The 19,198-nt window shown below is 42.8% G+C and overlaps 1 protein-coding gene across 2 annotated transcripts; it reads right to left on the bottom strand.

Moving 5' to 3' along the window:
• Positions 1–8,382: 8,382 nt before the first annotated feature.
• On the bottom strand, positions 8,383–19,087 carry LOC117401498 (GTP-binding protein Di-Ras1). 2 transcript variants are annotated; one of them, XM_059014321.1, is made up of 2 exons: positions 18,878–19,087; positions 8,383–9,497 (listed from the first exon to the last, which is right to left on the bottom strand). In XM_059014321.1, the coding sequence occupies exon 2, from the start codon at positions 9,423–9,425 to the stop codon at positions 8,829–8,831; it is 597 nt and encodes a 198-aa protein (XP_058870304.1). In that variant the 5' UTR covers positions 9,426–9,497; positions 18,878–19,087; the 3' UTR covers positions 8,383–8,828. The 2 variants fall into 2 exon arrangements, with proteins under 2 accessions (XP_058870304.1, XP_033858150.3); XM_034002259.3 differs by having other exon boundaries at positions 18,883–19,086.
• Positions 19,088–19,198: the final 111 nt, after the last annotated feature.

The raw sequence follows: 19,198 nt of genomic DNA, 5'->3' as shown, positions 1-19,198 counted from the left end.
AAAAAAAAAGACAGAAAAACAAACCTGGAAATAAAAAAAAGATAAAAAACACAAGATGCTTCACAGTTTGTGTCCTGCCTGCATGCTGGTATCAGTGTGTCTCGTGCTGATCAGAACTCTGCCCAGGGACTTGCAGAATAACATTTTATTCCCTTGAAATATCCCCTATCACAGGCTTCTAAAATCATCTTTCTTCCCTCTTGTTTTTTTTTTGTGGTATACCCCATTTGAAATGCCTGATTCTATATCGACCCCCATCTGCAAACTATTTACTGATCAGGGCTGAGGATGAATGGCCTCCTCTCACCCAGCACCCCCAAGAAAGGGATGTTACCAAGCTTCTCAGCCCCAGAGGTTAGAGCCCAGCCTGGAAAATCTCATCCTGGACTCATGGGGTGCCTGTGAGGGGTTGCTGAAGCCCGATGAGGTGTTTCCTCCCCTATCCTGCAGGAGCACTAAGGCTAATGCAGCACTCCCTGTGGGTCCCCAGCCAACACTGGCAACCCAACACAAACAGGACTCTAACCAGTGAGCAGTGAATATCCCTGCTGAGGATACAGTGGAGGGGTATATAGCACAGTATGCCCATTTGTCACACAAATTGTTTAGGACAACATGACCACCTGTTCCCTTAACACTGGGGAGGGGGCGAGTTACATAGTGGATACAACGCTGGCTGTGTGTCAGCATGCATTTCACACTTTAGACACTACATCCATCTGCAGCGTATTCATTTTTCACCCCCACTCTCTGTCGTTTGAAGGGATCTGGGTGTATCTGAGGAGCTGTGTGTTAGTCTGTCATTTTTACATGTGCATGATAGTGGAGGTCATGGTGATTGTTCCCATTACACTGCTGGCTTTACGTGTGAATGCACAGCCGTGACAGCAGGTGTTACTAAGAGAGAAAGAGAGAGGGTGTGGGAGTCTGGATTCGTGTGCAGTCATCCCCACAAGGCCACTGTACGACAGCCAGTTCCCAAAGCCCAGGCAAAGAGCGTCCAGCATGGAGACACTGCTACCTTGATCAAGTATGTATTACATTTATATACAACAGCGTAATGCAAAAATAAATCACATTGTTTCACAAGACCTTCCAAAGGATAGCATACAGGACTGAAAAGAGGCCGTTCCTGCACTCTGATTAAAAACAAATAAAAGCAGATGTGTTTATACTGTCCATGCAGGGACCAGGGGGCTCGTATATTAATATCATGATAAGAATAGTCCCTGGAGTTGGATAGCACGGATATAAAATTAAACAGTTTTTTACCGTAGAGTTTGTCGTGCTTGCTGCAGTTTCCCCAGTTCGTTTTTTCTCTGCTATTTCTTTCCCTGTGTGCTTTTTTTTTTCCCAGACAGGGAGGTCACATCTTCCCTATAAAATAACGAATCACTGAATATTTTGTCACTTATATTAAATAATTCCTGATCATTACTACATGGGACGGCCACAAAGTTTACACAGTACACTTTGTAATTCATAACTTTGACTGATTCTTGATTAAAAAGATAGAGCCATATTTTTTAAAGCGTTTACTCCATTCTGTAATTAAGTCCTGTTTTTTGAAAAGGAGAAAAAACATCTCTTGACTTTACTAAACTAGTCTCAAACATCTAGGCCGTGTGATTGCAGGTCTCTTAAGAACATCAGAATATAAGAACATAAGAAAGTTTACAAACAAGAGGAGGCCATTCAGGCCATCTTGCTCGTTTGATTGTTAGCAGCTTATTGATCCCAGAATCTCATCAAGCAGCTTCTTGAAGGATCCCAGGGTGTCAGCTTCAACAACATTACTGGGAAGTTGGTTCCAGACCCTCTTAATCTCACCCAGGCTGTTTGTTTCTTTGTTTTGTACGTCACTGTCGTTGAATTTCCATCTTTCAAAAAACAGGAGATAAATAAAATACGGGGTAAACGCTTCAAAAAAATGACCCAGAATTCAATACATTTACAGAAAACGCTGCAGTGTCAGCCTAATGTATTGTTATTTTTTCATCACATAGTTTATATTTTTGGCAAATTTACAGGCAGAAAAAAAACCACTCAGTAGGTAACTGATACACTGCTGCCTTTTCCCTAGTATGACGTCATAGTTTAAAATGCACTGACAAACGATGACATCATGAAGTGAAGGCACTGCACTCCTCTAACAGGCTTCTTTACTTTTTAAATCAGGGTTTTAGTTGGCTCAAAAGTCACAAGTACACCTGAAGAGGAGTAAAACAAACCTTCAGGATGCATCCCTAACTAAAAACAAACACCTGCTAAATGAAGGCAGGTTGTGTTTAATGTACCAGAACTGTGTCACTGTCCACTGCTGCCCCCTGATCAAAATGACATTATGTCCTGGATTATGAATGATGCTCACAAGCACTTTGAAGCCTGCAGCCTGGTTAACTGTACTTCTCAGCTACTGACGCTGAAGAGGAAAAGGTATGGTTTGTTATTAAAGAGACTAAATTCTGTTCATTTTGATGCAAGTATTGACTTAGTTTTTTTTGTTATTTTATTTATGGCAATTACATCTGAAATGGGTGATGTGACACCAACTTTTAGATTTTTGAAACCATGAAAACTTTTAACAGAAATCAGGAAAACTGGAACCAAACCAACCAAGAGCTATTGCAAAGGTGACATAATAAGGGCACCATTGTGAAACATGTCTGTGCTTCCTATACCATAAATAAAACGAATACACAAATAAATCTAATAACTAATATCTATCATCTATAATAATATTCTGAATTGAAACAGCGCTTTTTATTTCTTGTGCCCCGGGTGCGATGGAGCCAGTCTCTGTAAACATGGGAAGCAGCGTATCCGGGATCATTGGGGGTGACTTTGCACGTATCGGTATTGCTCCTCTTAGACTTAGTCTCATGAAGCACTCCAAGAAAGAAAACAAACTGACAAGTTGCTAGACAGCAGCTAAACTATCGGAACATGTACATCAAAATTACAATGTAATCCCCTTTGAGTAGAAAATGCAGTTCAGGAGAGCAGAAACTTACTCCCTTTAAGTCTCTGCAATTACAGTATTTGACCATTTGGTGGCACTGCATGTCAAGGTAATAACATCCCAAACCAATGAACTGTGGGTGGGCCGTGCTTGAACACGTGTCACTGTGTGCTTTGCAAAACTTTTCAAAGTGACTGCAGCCTCAATCCTGCTGTCCGACTCACAGGCGCTGCCCCGGTCCACACTCCTCTTCAACTGCAGTGACTCAGCTGGGGGTTTCTTTATCGCTGAGCGTGATGCAACAGAATCCATTCTATAACTGAACAGAACATCAGATCTGCTCTGCGGTATTAACTGTATTCACAGTGTAATCTATTTTTTAGCAATTTTTCAAGACATTTTATAGATATAGGTCTACCAGTAGGTCAACCAGCAAAACATGAATATTGCGTAGAACACACAGTACATTCGGGAAGTGATCAACGTAATGCAATGAATGGCAAGTATATATCAACCCTATGTTGCACATCAATCCTATGCTGAGCCCAAAACTAGTTCACAATTTCAGACTTAACAAAAGCTCAAGTGAAATTATTGGCAGGTACTTTTCATTGAGAAAGATAACCGTCTTGGCATTGTCTTTGATTTCATCATTGCACGAAGTCTGGTGAGGCTTTTTTTTTTTTTTTTTTTGTAACTCCAAACTTTGCAAATATCATAAAAAAACAAAACCAAACAAACCCTATTGATTTTCATGTTGTTTATTCTGAAATAGCTAATCTTGCATCCCTACTGGCCATAATCCAAAGAAAACATTCTCTGATCCAAATATATGCCATTTGGATAGACCTAAAAATGTGCCCACAATTGAACAAGTTGAAGGATTAGAATGCAGTTTGGGAGTGTTCGGAACAGCAAGTACATTGCTGTCCAGATTGTGGAGTTGCGAGCCTGCTCAGAATTCCTTGCAAGCAGAGTGCAGCACGGTTGACAGCAGACAGGTGGGATTAATAAGCAGAGCTGCATACGAGGGCAATGGCAAGCCACCGGGACCACAGCGCTCACAGTTGTGCTTTTTAAGATTCATTGTAGTCGGGACAGAAAGGCCTGCCCTATTTGTATTTTTGCTTTTGATTAAGAACAAGAGCTTGTGGTGTTTGCAAAATATGGCGACACTGGAGAGGAAGCCTGCCATTAAGGGCTGGTTTGGCAGCATCAGTAAAACCGTCTCCTCTTGAATGGGCTTAACCTGGACAGCTGGTTAAGCTGAAAGCAGATTTTAGCATTTAGGAGGCCAGTCAATATCCCATTTAAAATGCATTGATTATATTCTATATGGAGTCGAAAGATTAAGTATAAAGAGTGTCTTAGAATTGAGAACCAGCGTCATCTAGTGAGCCCCCACTTTGAAATCAGGTTTCCTTTTGTTTTTATTGGGAGTACACAGCTGTGCACTAGATGGCGCCGGCACTTGCTAACATAAAGACACTTATTGGCTGATCCAGCCTGCATTATGTCTAGCAGGCAACCTAAACTGAAGATCAGCTCCTGAACTCATAGTCAAAGCTCCTTAGCACAGACTAAAAAGAAAACACAATATCTGACGAATTGCAATAAGAAATGAATTATTGGAAAAAGAAATGAATTATTGGAAGGTGAAAAATTCCATTTGTATCTACTTTTCTTACACTGTCTCACACTTTCCAATCATTCTTATTCAATTACACAAATATTGTGTTTAATTCACTCTTTGATATATTTTAAGGAATATAGTGAAGTAGCCATAATTTTACATATGTATAGTGTAAGAGGGCAAATCAATATACATCAATAGACTCATGTAGAAAATGAACTCAATTACATTTGCATATGAAAAGAAATGTGTTGCATACCGGTATTAAAAATAACTGGACGTCATCCTGGTAATAAAGTCCACTGGGTCAATAACTTAAAATAAACTGCTGTGCAAACTGACTCGTGGTAAAACATGCATGCTGCATCACTACAGATTTAAGTGCATTTGGTTATTTTCGATATCCTGTGCAAAATAAAAGGATTTAGTATTACATTTTTAGACAATCTAGAAATATTTACAAAAAGAAACCGAAAAATCAAGTAGAAGAATAATCTGATAATGGAATGTATTGCAGTGAAAGAATGTTCTAATGGTTTATTATTATTATTATTATTATTATTATTATTATTATTATTATTATTATTTAACCATTAAAACAGCTCATATAGGCAATAGGAGAGAATGGAACTGCTTTATTCTAATTATACTTCTTTTACTAGTAAATAGGAGTACAAAGTTTTCAATATATTTGATTTGTCTTTCCCAAACCCCATTACCCCAGACTCAAAGCTTAAGCCTCCTAGTACGAGCAATCGTCTCTTGTAATTGGGTAAAAATCTGGTCAGATTATGAAATGATAGGTCTTTTTTTACTTTTTAATTATTTGTACCAGGAACTCACAGAGCATCTAACTCTCCATCATCCTGAGCCTTAGACTGTAATTCAATCACACCACTGAGACGGCCTCACCTGCATATCAATATTGTAAAACTAAGCTGCCAGCTTCATTCTTCAGAGAAGAGTACAAAAAACAACCATTCACCTCAAAAAACACTTTTACATTAAAAGGGAATCAAATGTGTAGACTTTTGCATAAGACTCTCCGTTATCCCTATTGTCCATGAGCTGCTGCCCCACCTATATCATTCAAAAGGGATTATTTCATGATTAGCCAATTTTGAAACTGACCCTCATGTTGCATTGTATCAAAGTGTGTCTCTCAAACACTGCCACAGTGGTAAAATGCTCAGTCCCCATTCAGGGGGCCCAGTATAGCCGTGGATTTCATATTCACTGGCATGTTTTGTTGAACTGAATTCATAATTTGTGCAAACCCATGCATGGTTGAGATGTTCAGTTTAAACCCCACTTTTATAAATGGGTGGGTGTTTCTCTACTGACACTCCCCCTCCCAGAACCTCCCCTTGTTGGATAGACCATCACCATGTGATTTATCTATGCAGACCGCCCCCTTTCTCATATAATTATGCAAGCCCCACCCTAGTGGGAGTGTCTTTCATCAAGCCCAACCCCCAAATGGTCAATTAATATGCAGACCCAATCCCTTGTTTTTTTTCTTTACAGGTTCTGCCCCATGCTGGATTGGTGTGTCCACACTGTCATGTGATGCAGTTTTCCTCTAATTAAGTTCTGCATTAAGAATTGGTGTAAACAACCGGAGATGGAGATCACAATACAGGATTTTGCACGCAGAATATTTTTGGTAACAGCGTCATTGATCTTGGCAGTCCTGATCACTCCAAAATGACGACTGCAAGAGGCTGAATATATCTGCTGTCTCATTGTTTCCATGCCATGAATTGATGGGAACATTATCAACAGAAAAAAAAACACTTAAAACACCCATATTTAATATTAAACTCCTGTATTTCTAACTACTAAGTTGTGCAGTCAAGATGCACTGCTTTGCCTTAGGCATGCTCTATGTCTTTATGGATGTCCAGGTTCGGTATGTCCAGTTACAGGCAGAAAGATCCCATGCTAAATGTGTACTACAACTCCCATGATCCTGTTTGAGATTGAGTTGGGGACTCCAACTCCCAGCATTTCTAGCTGCACTGACCAGGATTTTTTTCAGAACAGCAAGGTTGCTAGGAGATCTTCGGACTGAAGTGTCAGGAAGCATCATTGCTAAGACATTCTAACAGAGTTATAATTGGAATAACACAATCCGCGCCCCCAACACCAACATCACCACCACCACCTTCTAGCCCAAATCCAGGTCCTTCTTATGCTGGTCATTGAAAAAACCTGGTGTTCACAGTGGAGAGATGTCCAGAGAAGAAATGAAGGTACACTTGCCATGAGGACCCATGCCCTCCTCTCCTCATACCCTCTATATTTTCTTGGAGGCATGCTCAATAAGAAACTTCTGGTTTGGTTTTGTCCAGTTTATCTTGCAGTCGGCCTCGAACAAACAATGAAAATGCAAAATAATTGACTACCATCTGCATGCATGCGACAGGGGGCAGAGTATTGCGGACGGTGGGGGAGGGGTGTATGTCCTTGGGTGAACATGATTGGATGACTCCATAGAACCAGTGACTAATCCATGACCAACTAACTAGACTCAACCTTCAAGATTAATGTCCTTCCCAACCAGTCTCGTCTATTCAAGCAATATATCACATGCACTGTAGGGCATCAAAGATAGATGTTCTCCTAAAGACCTCCAGCAACTAACCTGCAACAGGTCCAGTAAGTGAGTTCTGTGTTGGATGCTAACGACAAGGCTGTGCCAGAGCAGAAAGGACAATGTACTGTGCCTTAACAAAACCAACCAAACTGATTCACCCCGCTTCCTACCTCTACTGCAATAAAAAATAAAAAATAAACCCATATATTTTGCTTATGCAACCAATGAGGTTCCAGTGGGGAGATATGGTGGATAAAAATGGATCTGGGTGCATGTTTTAAATGTTCAACACAGCATACTTTATTCCTTTGAATTTAAGACGCCCTCGAATTTAAGACGCAGTCCAAATTTCCCACCCTCAATTTAAGGAAAAAATAAAACATCAAATAAATCTGCATTTACAAAGATACAACCTCAGTTACGCATATGGAGGCAGTTTGCGGTCGTCTGCTGTCACACAGAGCATTACAGTTATGTGCTGCTTCTCATTTCCAGCCGTGATTACTCACACCTGTTTTTCTCCCAATTTGTAAACTATGGTATTGCTTGGCATGTTAGAAACGCTGAGATTGTAAAAGCTTCTCTTTGAATTCCTCAGGAAGCTAATGAAGCTTCTTTGAAAATGGCTGCCTGTGTGTCATGGATGATTCGAGATCGGGCAGTAACGTTTTGGTTGTTTTTTCTCAGCAGTAAGTCACGTTGCTGCTTGTGTATTCAGACGGTGACGTCTTTGTTCGTCTTTTCTCAGCAGTCAGTCACGTTACTCTTTGTGTACTCTGGTAGTCATGTCATTTATTGCAGATTTTAATACACGCATCACTACTGTACTCAAAGTTAAGATGCAAGTTAAGTTTGAGAAGCAAAAAATGGTTAAAAAAGTGTGTCTTAAATTCGAAGGAATACGGTAAATGATCAAAATTAATTATTTTAGTAGAAATCCCTTCTACTACGTGTTCTTTCATTGACTAAATAGTTGGAGAAATCTGCCACAAGGCCACAAAAATCTACTATTTGGGCCACGTAATGCAATCCTGTATGCTAGCTCTCATCCTGTGATTCCATCTCTAAAGATCTCAATATATACTTCCCATCTAAGTGCAATTTAATGGGTTCCCATGGTTTCCCTCCCCCTCCCCTTCTCCCTGCCTATCTTCCTATCCCTCCACCCCTCTCCCTCACCACCCACCTCTTATCTCTTCAACTCATCCTGGATCTCCTCTGTATAAGCATCTTTAGTTGGAGCTGGATGCAAGGTCAGTGGCTGAGTGGTTGCTGCTGGAGGTGAGTTTGGGTTATGCAGTGGTGATTCTTCCGTCCCAGACTCCCTGATTCCTCCTAACCCTGTCCAGTCCCCCTTCTCGTAACCTTCCTCCTGTACATCATGCCTCCCTCTCCTTCCTGTGTAGAGAGATTACTGCAATGCACTCCTCTGAAATAACGAGAATGAAACTGCTTCAGAGTTGGGATTAGATGCCTGGTTGATGGGAAGAATATTCAGTACTGAAATATAGCTCCCCTAATGCGGATCAGGGGAGGAGGTGATGATGGCTATGCTATGGGATGTGTCCTTCCTCGCCCCCTCCCCCCAGCCCTCCCTACTTCCATTTCCACTCCACCCCAGCCCCTGGCTCTGTCTACATGACGCTACACTTCCCCTTGATCTTGTCCGCCCTCTTCTGCTTGCTTGAGCGCTTGCCGTCAATGTTGAGGCTCATGTTCCTCTTCTTCTCCAGGTTGAGCAGCTCTTGGAAGAGCTCCTTGACGTTGTAGTTCATCTTGGCCGAGGTTTCCATGAAGGCACACTTCCAGGCCTGGGCCTGGGCCTCCCCTTCCTTGGTCTCCACCTCTCTCTGGGTCTCGTCGCACTTGTTGCCCACCAGCATGACGGGGATGCTCTCCACACTGCCCTTGATCTGCAGGACCTGCTGGTAGATGGGCTTGAGCTCTTCCAGGGACTGCCGGCTGGTGATGGAGTAGACCAGGATGAAGGCATGGCCCTTGGAGATGGAGAGCCGCTGCATAGCAGGGAACTGGTGGCTGCCGGTGGTGTCGGTGATCTGCAGGGTGCAGACACTCTTGTCGCAGCTGATCACCTGCCGGTAGGTGTCCTCGATGGTGGGGATGTAGGTGTCCCGGAAGGTCCCTTTGACGAATCGTAGCACCAGCGAGCTCTTGCCCACTCCCCCCGCCCCAAACACCACCACGCGGTAGTCATTGCTTTGCTCAGGCATCTTGCAGCTTCTTCTTCTTCTTCTTCTTCTTCTTCTTCTTCTTCTTCTTCTTCTTCTTCTTCTTCTTCAGACCTGCAAGGACAGGAGAGATTAATCAGACTGCAAACCAGTTTGACACTCAGTTTGATGCACAATGCATGGGTAATGGTAAATAAACACACTTGCCTGACGCTTTCTGTTTTTTCCAACTGTATGAAATGTTGACTATAGCTAGTACATATATGAAAACATCTGAGCGATATACATTAGAACTTCAAAAATACCCAATCATTAACCCCACTGGGTTAAACCACAGCTGGATTTTTTTAGAGCTTGGATAGCATCAACCAGCTATCCGGAGTTACCCAGTGACTACCCCTAAAAACAAGCGTGAGATGCAATCCTGTTACTGTGATCTTAAACAATCCATCTGTGGCTTAACACGGTGGGGTATAGGTGGCTAACCAACCCCGAACTCCTTCACACTCAGTTTCTTATCAAGTTTTACATGACTTTGCACAAGATTCACCTTGAAAAGGACTTCCAGAACAACCCGAAGGCTGATGTTCTATCGAAGGAGATGTTCTGGACAGCTCTCTGTCATTTTTTGGCGTGATCTTGGAATTTCGCTGAGTGTGTTGTTCAGTTTATGATTTACATCTAAGCAAATGGTTTAACAGCACGCCAGTGGACAATAGAGGTCCTTCAGAACCATGACTTGCCAGAATGTCATGGTCTTCAGAATACTTTAAATCCAGACGGGAGTCATAAATCTCTCAGACATCTCAATAAAATCAGGAGACCAAGCCAATAGCACACAACTTAAATTAAGGGAATGCTTTTATCTATATGATTTAGCATTCAATTTTCTGTAGATATTTTGTGCCTCACTTAGTCTATATCCACTTGGCTGAGGGATGACTGATTCTATGGATGAGAAAAACCCAAGGGGTAAGATGGGGGATATGGAGCGGAGCCATGATTTCAGACACAAACAAAACTAATTAGGCAACACACATCTGGCTAATTAGGTAAATGACCTGTGCAGAATTGGAAGTGATTGTCTTTTTCTCACACAGCGCTACACTGGTCTCTTTGAAAGGATTGTAACAATTGGCATAGTATATTATTTTGACATTATAGAGTGTATGTATGATTCTCATGGTTACATGAATATGTTGTTTTCCTATACTGCATGTGCATTTTCTGATTACTGCTGTAAGCATATTAATGCTGTTCTTTGTGTGATTTCTGAACCCTATACCGATCAGCTTGGTATTGATCACTTTAGCATGCCTGTCCTTTAGAAAGCCTGTCCAGTTGAAAATGGTTTTGTTTAGAACACAGTGCTGATATCTCTCCACAATCCACCAAGTCTGCAGCTGAACAAAGAAGGAACAGAACGGGGTCTCAGCATGCTTGTGTGATTGCTGCTGCCATCAGCAAAACGGTCAAACTCTATCAGCGAGTCATTCATCTACCAGACTCAGCATCATTCTTTCAGACCAGCAGGTCCAGGATAAAGTATTACAGCCCCTCACACACTGGAAACAAGACTCGTACAGTGGATCACATGCAAAGTCTACAACCAAAAAATCTGCTAGAGGATATCAACTGAATGTACTTGCCATGTACTTGTTCTTCCACGCTGTTCTCAAAATAATTCATATTTAGTTTGAAATGCTTCTGCATTGTGGGTGCTCCCCTTTAGGTTATAGAAAATGAAACCTGATTGTAGGTCCACTTCTGTTACAGCTTTAACCCTATGGCGACCTCATAAGTGGATGGATAAAAAAACTCTCTTCTAGTCTTTATATGGGGACTTATAGAAGACACAAATGCATAATATAAGGATGCCATTTTTCCTATATAAACATTTTCTTTTTTTTTTTTTTAATCGCCAATTATTTTTCAGATTTTCTCCCCAATTTGAAATGCCCAATTATTTTTATTTCAGCCTGGTCCACCGCTTCTGGAGAGACGAAGACGGACACACGCGTCCTCCGAAACGTGTGCCGTCAGCCGTTTTCACTCTGCAGACCCGCCATGCAGCTACCTCAGAGCTACAGCGTTGGACGACCACGCAGCTCTGGGAAACTTACAGGCAGGCCCGCAGGTGCCTGGTCAGTCCACAGGGGGCGCTGGTAAGCAGTTAGCCAAGGACACCCTGGCTGTCCACGGTCGGCAGTGGAATAGCCTGGACTTGAACCGGTGACCTCCAGGCTATAGGGTGCATCCCGCACTCCACCCGGAGTGCCTTTACCGGATGCGCCACTCGGGAGCCCGCCTAAAACATTTTCAATGAAAAATATATTATGTGTCCAAAACTACTTTTTTCAGCTGTTTTAAAAAAAAAATCATGCATGAAAGGGTTCAAATAACAAGTCAGAAACACGAAGTAATAAAGCAAGGTGGTTCTGAGTGGATTGTGAACTGATAGATCGTCTTGATGAAAGGAGGGCCTGACTGGGCTCTTAGTTGCTGAAAGCACTTTTATTAAAGACAGTTAGGAACACGCTGCCCTGCACAGATGAATGATGAAGCGCTCTTTTTGAATTGGCAGCCCTGGAGAGATTACCCTTCCGGCTAAAGACAAACACAGACACCTTTATTGACAAACGGAGCCTGTGTCTGCAGCTGTGATGCCAGTAAGTCAGTCAGTAAATGGAATTGTTGTTTTAGGCATTTGTCTGTGCCTGCTCTAGTTAATGTGAATATTTCATCACCTTTCAGCCATAACATATCTATTCTATCACTACAACTCCAGAGCCTCCGTCCACAACTTACAGGAAACTATAAGAAAGATCTGTTAGCTGGAGTCAACTGCATCATCGATGTGCTATAGGTGAGCCAGGAACGGCAGTGGCGATAGCAGAAACATCAGTGAGTTGCAAATGGGGTGTGAGATTGACTGGATTAGAAGCCAGTCAGTCACTGATAATAAGGCCCTATCTTGGCTCTCTTGTATTACATTGGTGGTGCAGTTGACCCCCAGGAAAGGCAAGAAAAGTTGGCAATAGAAGGTTTTTATAATATCCCATGATGATAAAGTTCAAGGCTGAATAGACATGGAGACTGAACTTCTCCCCCAGCCCAGGGCATGCCTGTGGGGCAGTGAGGGTTTGCACTCTGGAGTATCCAAGCCTGCGCCCATTACTGATGGTGCTGATGGTACCCCAACGTCCTAGTAGGAGTTCAGGCAATAATTCAACTCCAGAACAAGTAAAGACCATATAGACCAGCCACGTTAACTCAGTATCGTCTTGAACGCCTGTACCATACAGTCCCTTCACCCTACTGACAGTGTTATGGCAGGCAGGTTTTTACCAATAAACTGTGTGCATGGTACATCACATCTGGTTGCAGATTCCAGGAATAACATGAGGAATCACATGCACTACTTAGCATACTAAGAGGACTCAGAGAGTTCTGCTGCCCTGCTCACTATGCGAGTGGAATGCTCCACTTTTCTCTGGGATTTCTCTGGTTGCCTTGGAAACAGCACTGCAGGGAAAGTCTGACTGGTAGAGATGTGTGTTTGTGACAGAGAGAGAGAGAGAGAGAGAGAGAGAGAGAGAGAGAGAGAGAGAGAGAGAGAGAGAGAGAGAGAGAGAGAGCAGCACGTTCAAATTCGAGGGCCCATTGAGGTGAGTTCTGTTGCTGACAAGCTGACAGCCTCCCTCTCTCCTTCACTCCCTGCTTCGCCGTTACCATGACGACCTCTCCACCTGTCCATCACGTCTCTCTGTTCCCACTCTCCACTCTGCTTTCCAGTTATCATACTCTATTAAAATCACTCCCCTGAGAAATGTATGGAGTGCCAGCCAATGCTTTCACATCCATTTTCTTACCACTTAAAGGCTTTATTGCCAGTATTACAGTGCTGAGATTAATGCAAGACGTGCAAATATGTCAAATACAATGCTGTAGAACGGCTGCATCCTGGTTCCGTTGCTGTAGGTCACATGGTCTGAATGCAGCTTGACCATTGGAGTAAACTGCAGAACATGAAGTGATTAGGTACCAGGAAGCAGTAAGCAACTTTTTTTTACTCAAACTAAAAAGAACAAGTAAACAGAAGAAAAGGAGCACCTGTGATAATATTGCTAGTGTTAATAAGAGGTAAACATTTTTTTTAAGAGACAAACACATTAAAAGCAGACGATTGTTAACCAAAATAACTAAATGTTGGTCCAGATTTGACTGAAGCTGTTTAAAGGCAACTAATTTATTTATATCTCAAATCATCAGCACCTTAAAATGTATGAGATTCATTAGTTATTCTTGTAGTGCCTATGTAAACTTCTTCCCTAAAGGAGTGTGTGTGGGTGATGTATTGGACATATGTCTGTCGCAGCCAGGGCATTATTTATTGAATTATGCAGAAACAGACTGACGAATTTTATTAACAAGGTCTGACTATCAAAAGCAGACAGCTGAGGAACGTGGGTAAATGTGACAGTGCAAGTGTGTGTATTTGAAAGGCAGGCATTGCAATAGAGGAAGCCTGCTCCCTTTCATCTATCTTAGGTGAGGAAGCCACGTGCACAACATGTTGTGGTTAAAGAAAAGGGCTTGTAACTAAATCCCACCTCCACTGACTCATTGTGTGACCCTGAGCGAGTCACTTAACCTCCTTGTGCTCTGTCTTTTGGGTGAGACGTAATTGTAAGCGACTTTGCAGCTGATGCATAGTTCACACACCCTGGTCTCTGTAAGTCGCCTTGGATAAAGGCGTCTGCTAAATAAACAAATAATTTGCCTGATCAGGCACAGCACTGTCTCTCAAGTCCAAGACCAACCTAATTATCTCCATCAGATTTGATATTTTCATCTAACTTTTGAAGTCTAAGCAATTACTGCTGTGCAAACATTCATCATAGTCTATTTAGAATAGACACAACAATGAACTGCGCAACTTATCTGAAGAATTATAAACAAGCAGCTGAGAGGGTATGCTGGTCTCTGGTGAGACTGTCACAAGGCAGCTTTGCAAACCACAGCCAGACAGATTCTCCCACAGAGCTTTGGTTGCCTCGGCTGCTATAGAAATAATCCACCCCTGAGTGCGCCGGGGAGCCCTGTGAGACAGCTTAGACCCTTTTGCAAGAACAGAATAAAAGTGAATTCAGAAAACAGCTCCACTTTCCATCACATGTTCCTCTGTTTAGTTATGGGTTTGTCTGGCTCATCTCTAGCCCTGCAGGATAAGCTGCAGCTGGATGTTTTTGTGTATGTTACAGCACTGGGGAATCACCTTGCATTGCATCACCACCTGTGCTATCCCGGGATTTCCTGTATAAATAAAGTGGTGATGCAATCCGGGGGGATCCCCACCTACTGGAACATGCTTTAAATCCAGCCGTGGCTCATCAGGGTCTAGGCTGATCAGATCCACCCCTTATTGATGCTCATCAGGGGTACATCAGAAAGGGGGTAAAACAGCAGTGGGGTTATCACTGGATATTAATTGCAGCGCTCACGCAGTTTCTTCTTCCTGAAGGATATTTATACTGAGCAGTCGTATTCAGAATGCTGCAGTGTTGAGGGCAGCCCGCGCATGTAGACTGTGACATTTCGAATTTCACAATGCAGAGCAGCTCAGCTGCTGAAAACAAAGCCTCCACTTTCACTAACCTTATACATGCACACAAAGGGCTGTGTAAAACAAATGTGACTTACCACCATATACACACACTAGAATGATTAGAGAAAGAGGCATGCTTGTAAAAAAGATGCTGAAAATAAAGAACCACTGTGTCTAGGATCTTTAGGGATTGGGAATATCTAAGTGCGGAGGGGGAAGGTGACGGATGCAGAGGACTGTGACACAAAACACAATTGGACATATCAGTGAAAGTACTTGATAAGCGCTACTGGACTGAAGAAATTAGTTTGAAGTTCCTGCGTTCAGCGATTGCCAGGGGAGTTAGCAGGTTCTTGGTCAGACTGGATAGCATACACACTGCTGCACACTGGACTGATCGCTACAGCTGATGATGACAGAATTATACTGTGAAAGTTATATGTGGAAATGTGGAAACACATGCAGATCTTTCGGGTATTGGAGCAGTTTCTTACATCAGGGAGCTCAGATTCAACAGTAGAAGCCAGGTTGGCAGGTGGAGACGCACAGTTTCAATTCGGTTTAGGGCAAAGTCACACTGGATGTCTAGTGTAAGGGCTGAAGCTGCTGCTATAGAGTTTTATATGCTTGCTAGGACGACTTCTGTCTGTAGTGAAGACGTCATTTTGTCAGGGTCGCTACGCTGCCTCTCATAGAGCCCCGGGGTGAATCTGCAAAGGGAGGTCAGGATTTCCAGGCAGATTGCATAACCTCTGATGTATGCTGCACACAAATCCCAGACTGATGTCACTGCTGCACCCACCCTTACACAATATAAACAGACACCAAGGTGTTGTATTGTCAAAAGGAATATGATTGTAGGATATGGCAACGCAAGATTCAATCAGAAAGTGCAGCTTCCTGACCTGAGGTATTTTCCTGTTGTATCATGCGATCAAACCCCCAGACACACGCCTGCATTAACAAAAGGGCTCAAAAATCTGGAAAGTTTCATTGAATGTTACCATAACGCAGCAAATAGCGCAGTATTTCTGGACTGAATTCACCCCTTGCAGCTCACTGTCCATCGACCTCGACGTGAGAGGCTTCACATTGACTTGTCATGTAGAGGCCAGAACCTGACTGAAAGAGATCTGCTCAGGAAGGGGAATCGTGCCCCAGCAGCTCTTTAATCACTGTCAAATGAAATGAAGTGGCAATCGACAAGGACGTGTCATTGGGTACCATTCTCATTGCAGCCATAACTCTGAACACAATCACTCTACAAAAAAAAAAAAAAAGAAAATCTTCGACAAATGCTTTCATGTCTTCATGAACTCCGTAAAGACTTCTTTACGAGCTGCGGGTTGACTTGTCCTCCCCTGCCTGCTGTCCAGATGTTATGGCAGCTGGGCCAGTCGGATTCTACCCTGCCCTGTTTGTTTTTTTCCTCTGTCTATCTCCATGACATTATTTATTTATCTCAGAAATCTCATGAGCCAGCTCATTAGAGGACTGTCTAGGGACACAGGCACCAAGGAGCCCTCTCTAATGTCCACACTGCACTCCTCTCCAGTCCTGCCTTCAATTAAAATGATCTCACGCACAGCTAGGGGGCTGATCCCGCAGCAGCATTGTTTCAAAGGGAGGTTCCAATGCAATTGCAAATGCAAAGAAATACAACTATTGTAAGCAGGAAACTACATTTGGATTTTATGAAGGAATTGGCTGTTTCTTAATTGCCCTGTGATTCCCAAACCTTCTGTATGTTCCGAATGCAAACCCGTTTGGAGCTGGAGTCGGCTTGGGGCTTCAATCAGATTGAAGTGCACACAGGTTCAGGAGCTCTGATCCCTGCAAACCCGGCTCAGTTAGATTGAGTTAGTGATAGCTTTACCTTTACGTGGCTTGTCCTGCGTTTTCGGAGTATTTCATTTCTTGCCTGTTTAATATCCTGTTTTGTGTAATAAGTACAATTCTGTATTACTGTTTCTGATTATTACTGACAAGGCTTACTAAGTCTTTTTTCAGCCACATGGGGCTGTTCTGAAAAGACTGTTCTGAAGTGCTGTGGTTTAAGAAATTAACCCGCAGCTGTAATATCTCCCCCCTTTGTAATTGCGGAAGAGTGGGGTCTCTGTAGTCTCTGACACATGCGGTGCAGAAGGGGTCAGGAATCAGAGCAGTACGCTCGTAGTGGTCATTTTTCAAACCTGCCGTTGAAAACACATTTTCTGGAATAGTTAGTAAGCACGGTAAATAATTATGTAAGTGGACACAGCAGTAGAGAACTATAGACAACGCACAATAAAACTGATTAAGAATGTACATGAAGATCAGACAAATTAGCCCTTTAATAAACTGTATATGTGTTCTTTACCGTGTAAATAGAGTCACGCACATTGAGTCAGATGCCTCATTTTTTACATTAGAGATTTAAGGACTCGCGTCGGTGACTCCACCACAACACTCCGACAGTAGCCTAATTATTCATAATTGAATATCCCATAAGCACATATTCATGCACATTCAGTAATGGCAGCGGGCAGCAATTACTACATGATCTCCTGCTTCCATTGCACCCCTGATATACCGGACCCTGAGTGTGGAGCATTCAGATAACAATAAGACATTGATTGCAATGCATATGTATCCTAAATGGTAAAACTCAATGCGAACAATAGATACTTTCAACTTTTTTTTTTTTTTTTTTTTACAGCGCCTATGGTTATACAGACGACTTATATAAATGCGTCTATGTCCTTAGGTGTGTTAATACAGCAGGGTGGACACACCTGTGCTATCTATAGCTTAAAAACAAAGATATTATAGTATATAAATATTACTCCAAAATGTAGCTATTAAATGCATGCATTTATAGGCAAGTATGGGTGCATATGTGTAGGATTTTGAAATGGAGCTTATGCTAAACAGCGGGCAGCAGACTATACTGTGTATTTGTATAGCATGGGGATGTGTGCCAATGTTGTGTGTGTTGCAGAATATAATTGTTTCTCCGACGGCGTTGTATATTGTGGCTTCCTGCTATCGTCCAGAGTTGTGATGCAGTGATCACGTTTTCAAGTGATCGAAACGTGTTCATCTAGGAGGAGAAGCCGCACACAGCGAATCCTGCTCATTGTAGTTCCTGCCTGTCAAACCATCATCATCTCCTTCTTCCCTCCCAAACCTGGCTGTGCGCGCATGAGGCAATGTGTCCTGCTAATTACACGGATCTGATCCGCGCGTAACTCCACGCTTCCTCCTAATTACTGACATTAACGCCGCGCTCGCTGTCCGTTCAGCACCACGCACTCTATCAAAACCTCAGTAATTGCTGATGTAAGAATCTGCTGAGCGCTGCAACACTGCACGCTTCACACGAAACGCGGAGCCCGCAATCTTAAAGGAAGACTTCCTACAGCCAACGCCGTTGCTAACTCGCATCTCCTGTGCGTGCTTTCTAAAAACTACAGCCGGCCTCCCCAATTCTGCGCAGCGAGCACAGAAAAAGCACGCCTCCAGCTATGATTAACAGGCATTGTATTTAAGCAGATGTAATAATATGATTAAATAGCTATGGCAGCCGTTTCGTTCACCCCACGCTGCCCGCCTTTGCTTCCAGTCACCGGCTCTATCAACACCACACGCCGCTGTTCTCACGGTCTGTGCGCTTTTCAAGGCTCGCTCTATACCGTTTTTTTATTGCATTGTTGTCGTGTCAGTACTGAAATGTCCATCGGATCGCTCCACACACAGAGAGACGCATGCCAGTGATGACAAATCTTTGCAGTAGGGCAGCATTTCAACGCATACAACAGCATCACAGTTCGCACGCCTATAGCTTCGCTGTTATTATTGCAATTTAATCATAAATAAATATATAAATACCAAAAAAAATCACCACCTTACTTTTCGATTTCTGTCTTCCCTCGTGTCCTCCTCCTTCTTGTTTACTAAATTTAAAAAATGAATACACAACCCCTAGTTCATGGTATATCGTATTCACGTACTGCTGTATTGAGTCCTATAGCGGGCGATCTTGATTGCAGTCTCTCTCTCTCTCTCTCTCTCTCTCTCTCTCTCTCTCTCTCTCTCTCTCTCTCTCGCTCTCTCGCTCACACCCTCCCTCCCTGATATAAACCCTCAGATACTGAAGGAGGCGCTTTTTTCTTTTCCCTTTTCCTTTTTTCATCTCTCTCTCTCTCTCTCTCTCTCTCTCTCTCTC

Source organism: Acipenser ruthenus, chromosome 47 (assembly GCF_902713425.1).
Source record: "Acipenser ruthenus chromosome 47, fAciRut3.2 maternal haplotype, whole genome shotgun sequence".
Classification (NCBI taxonomy): domain Eukaryota; kingdom Metazoa; phylum Chordata; class Actinopteri; order Acipenseriformes; family Acipenseridae; genus Acipenser; species Acipenser ruthenus.
Note: the sequence above shows the minus strand (reverse complement) of the source record. Positions and strands in the feature narration are given on the sequence as shown.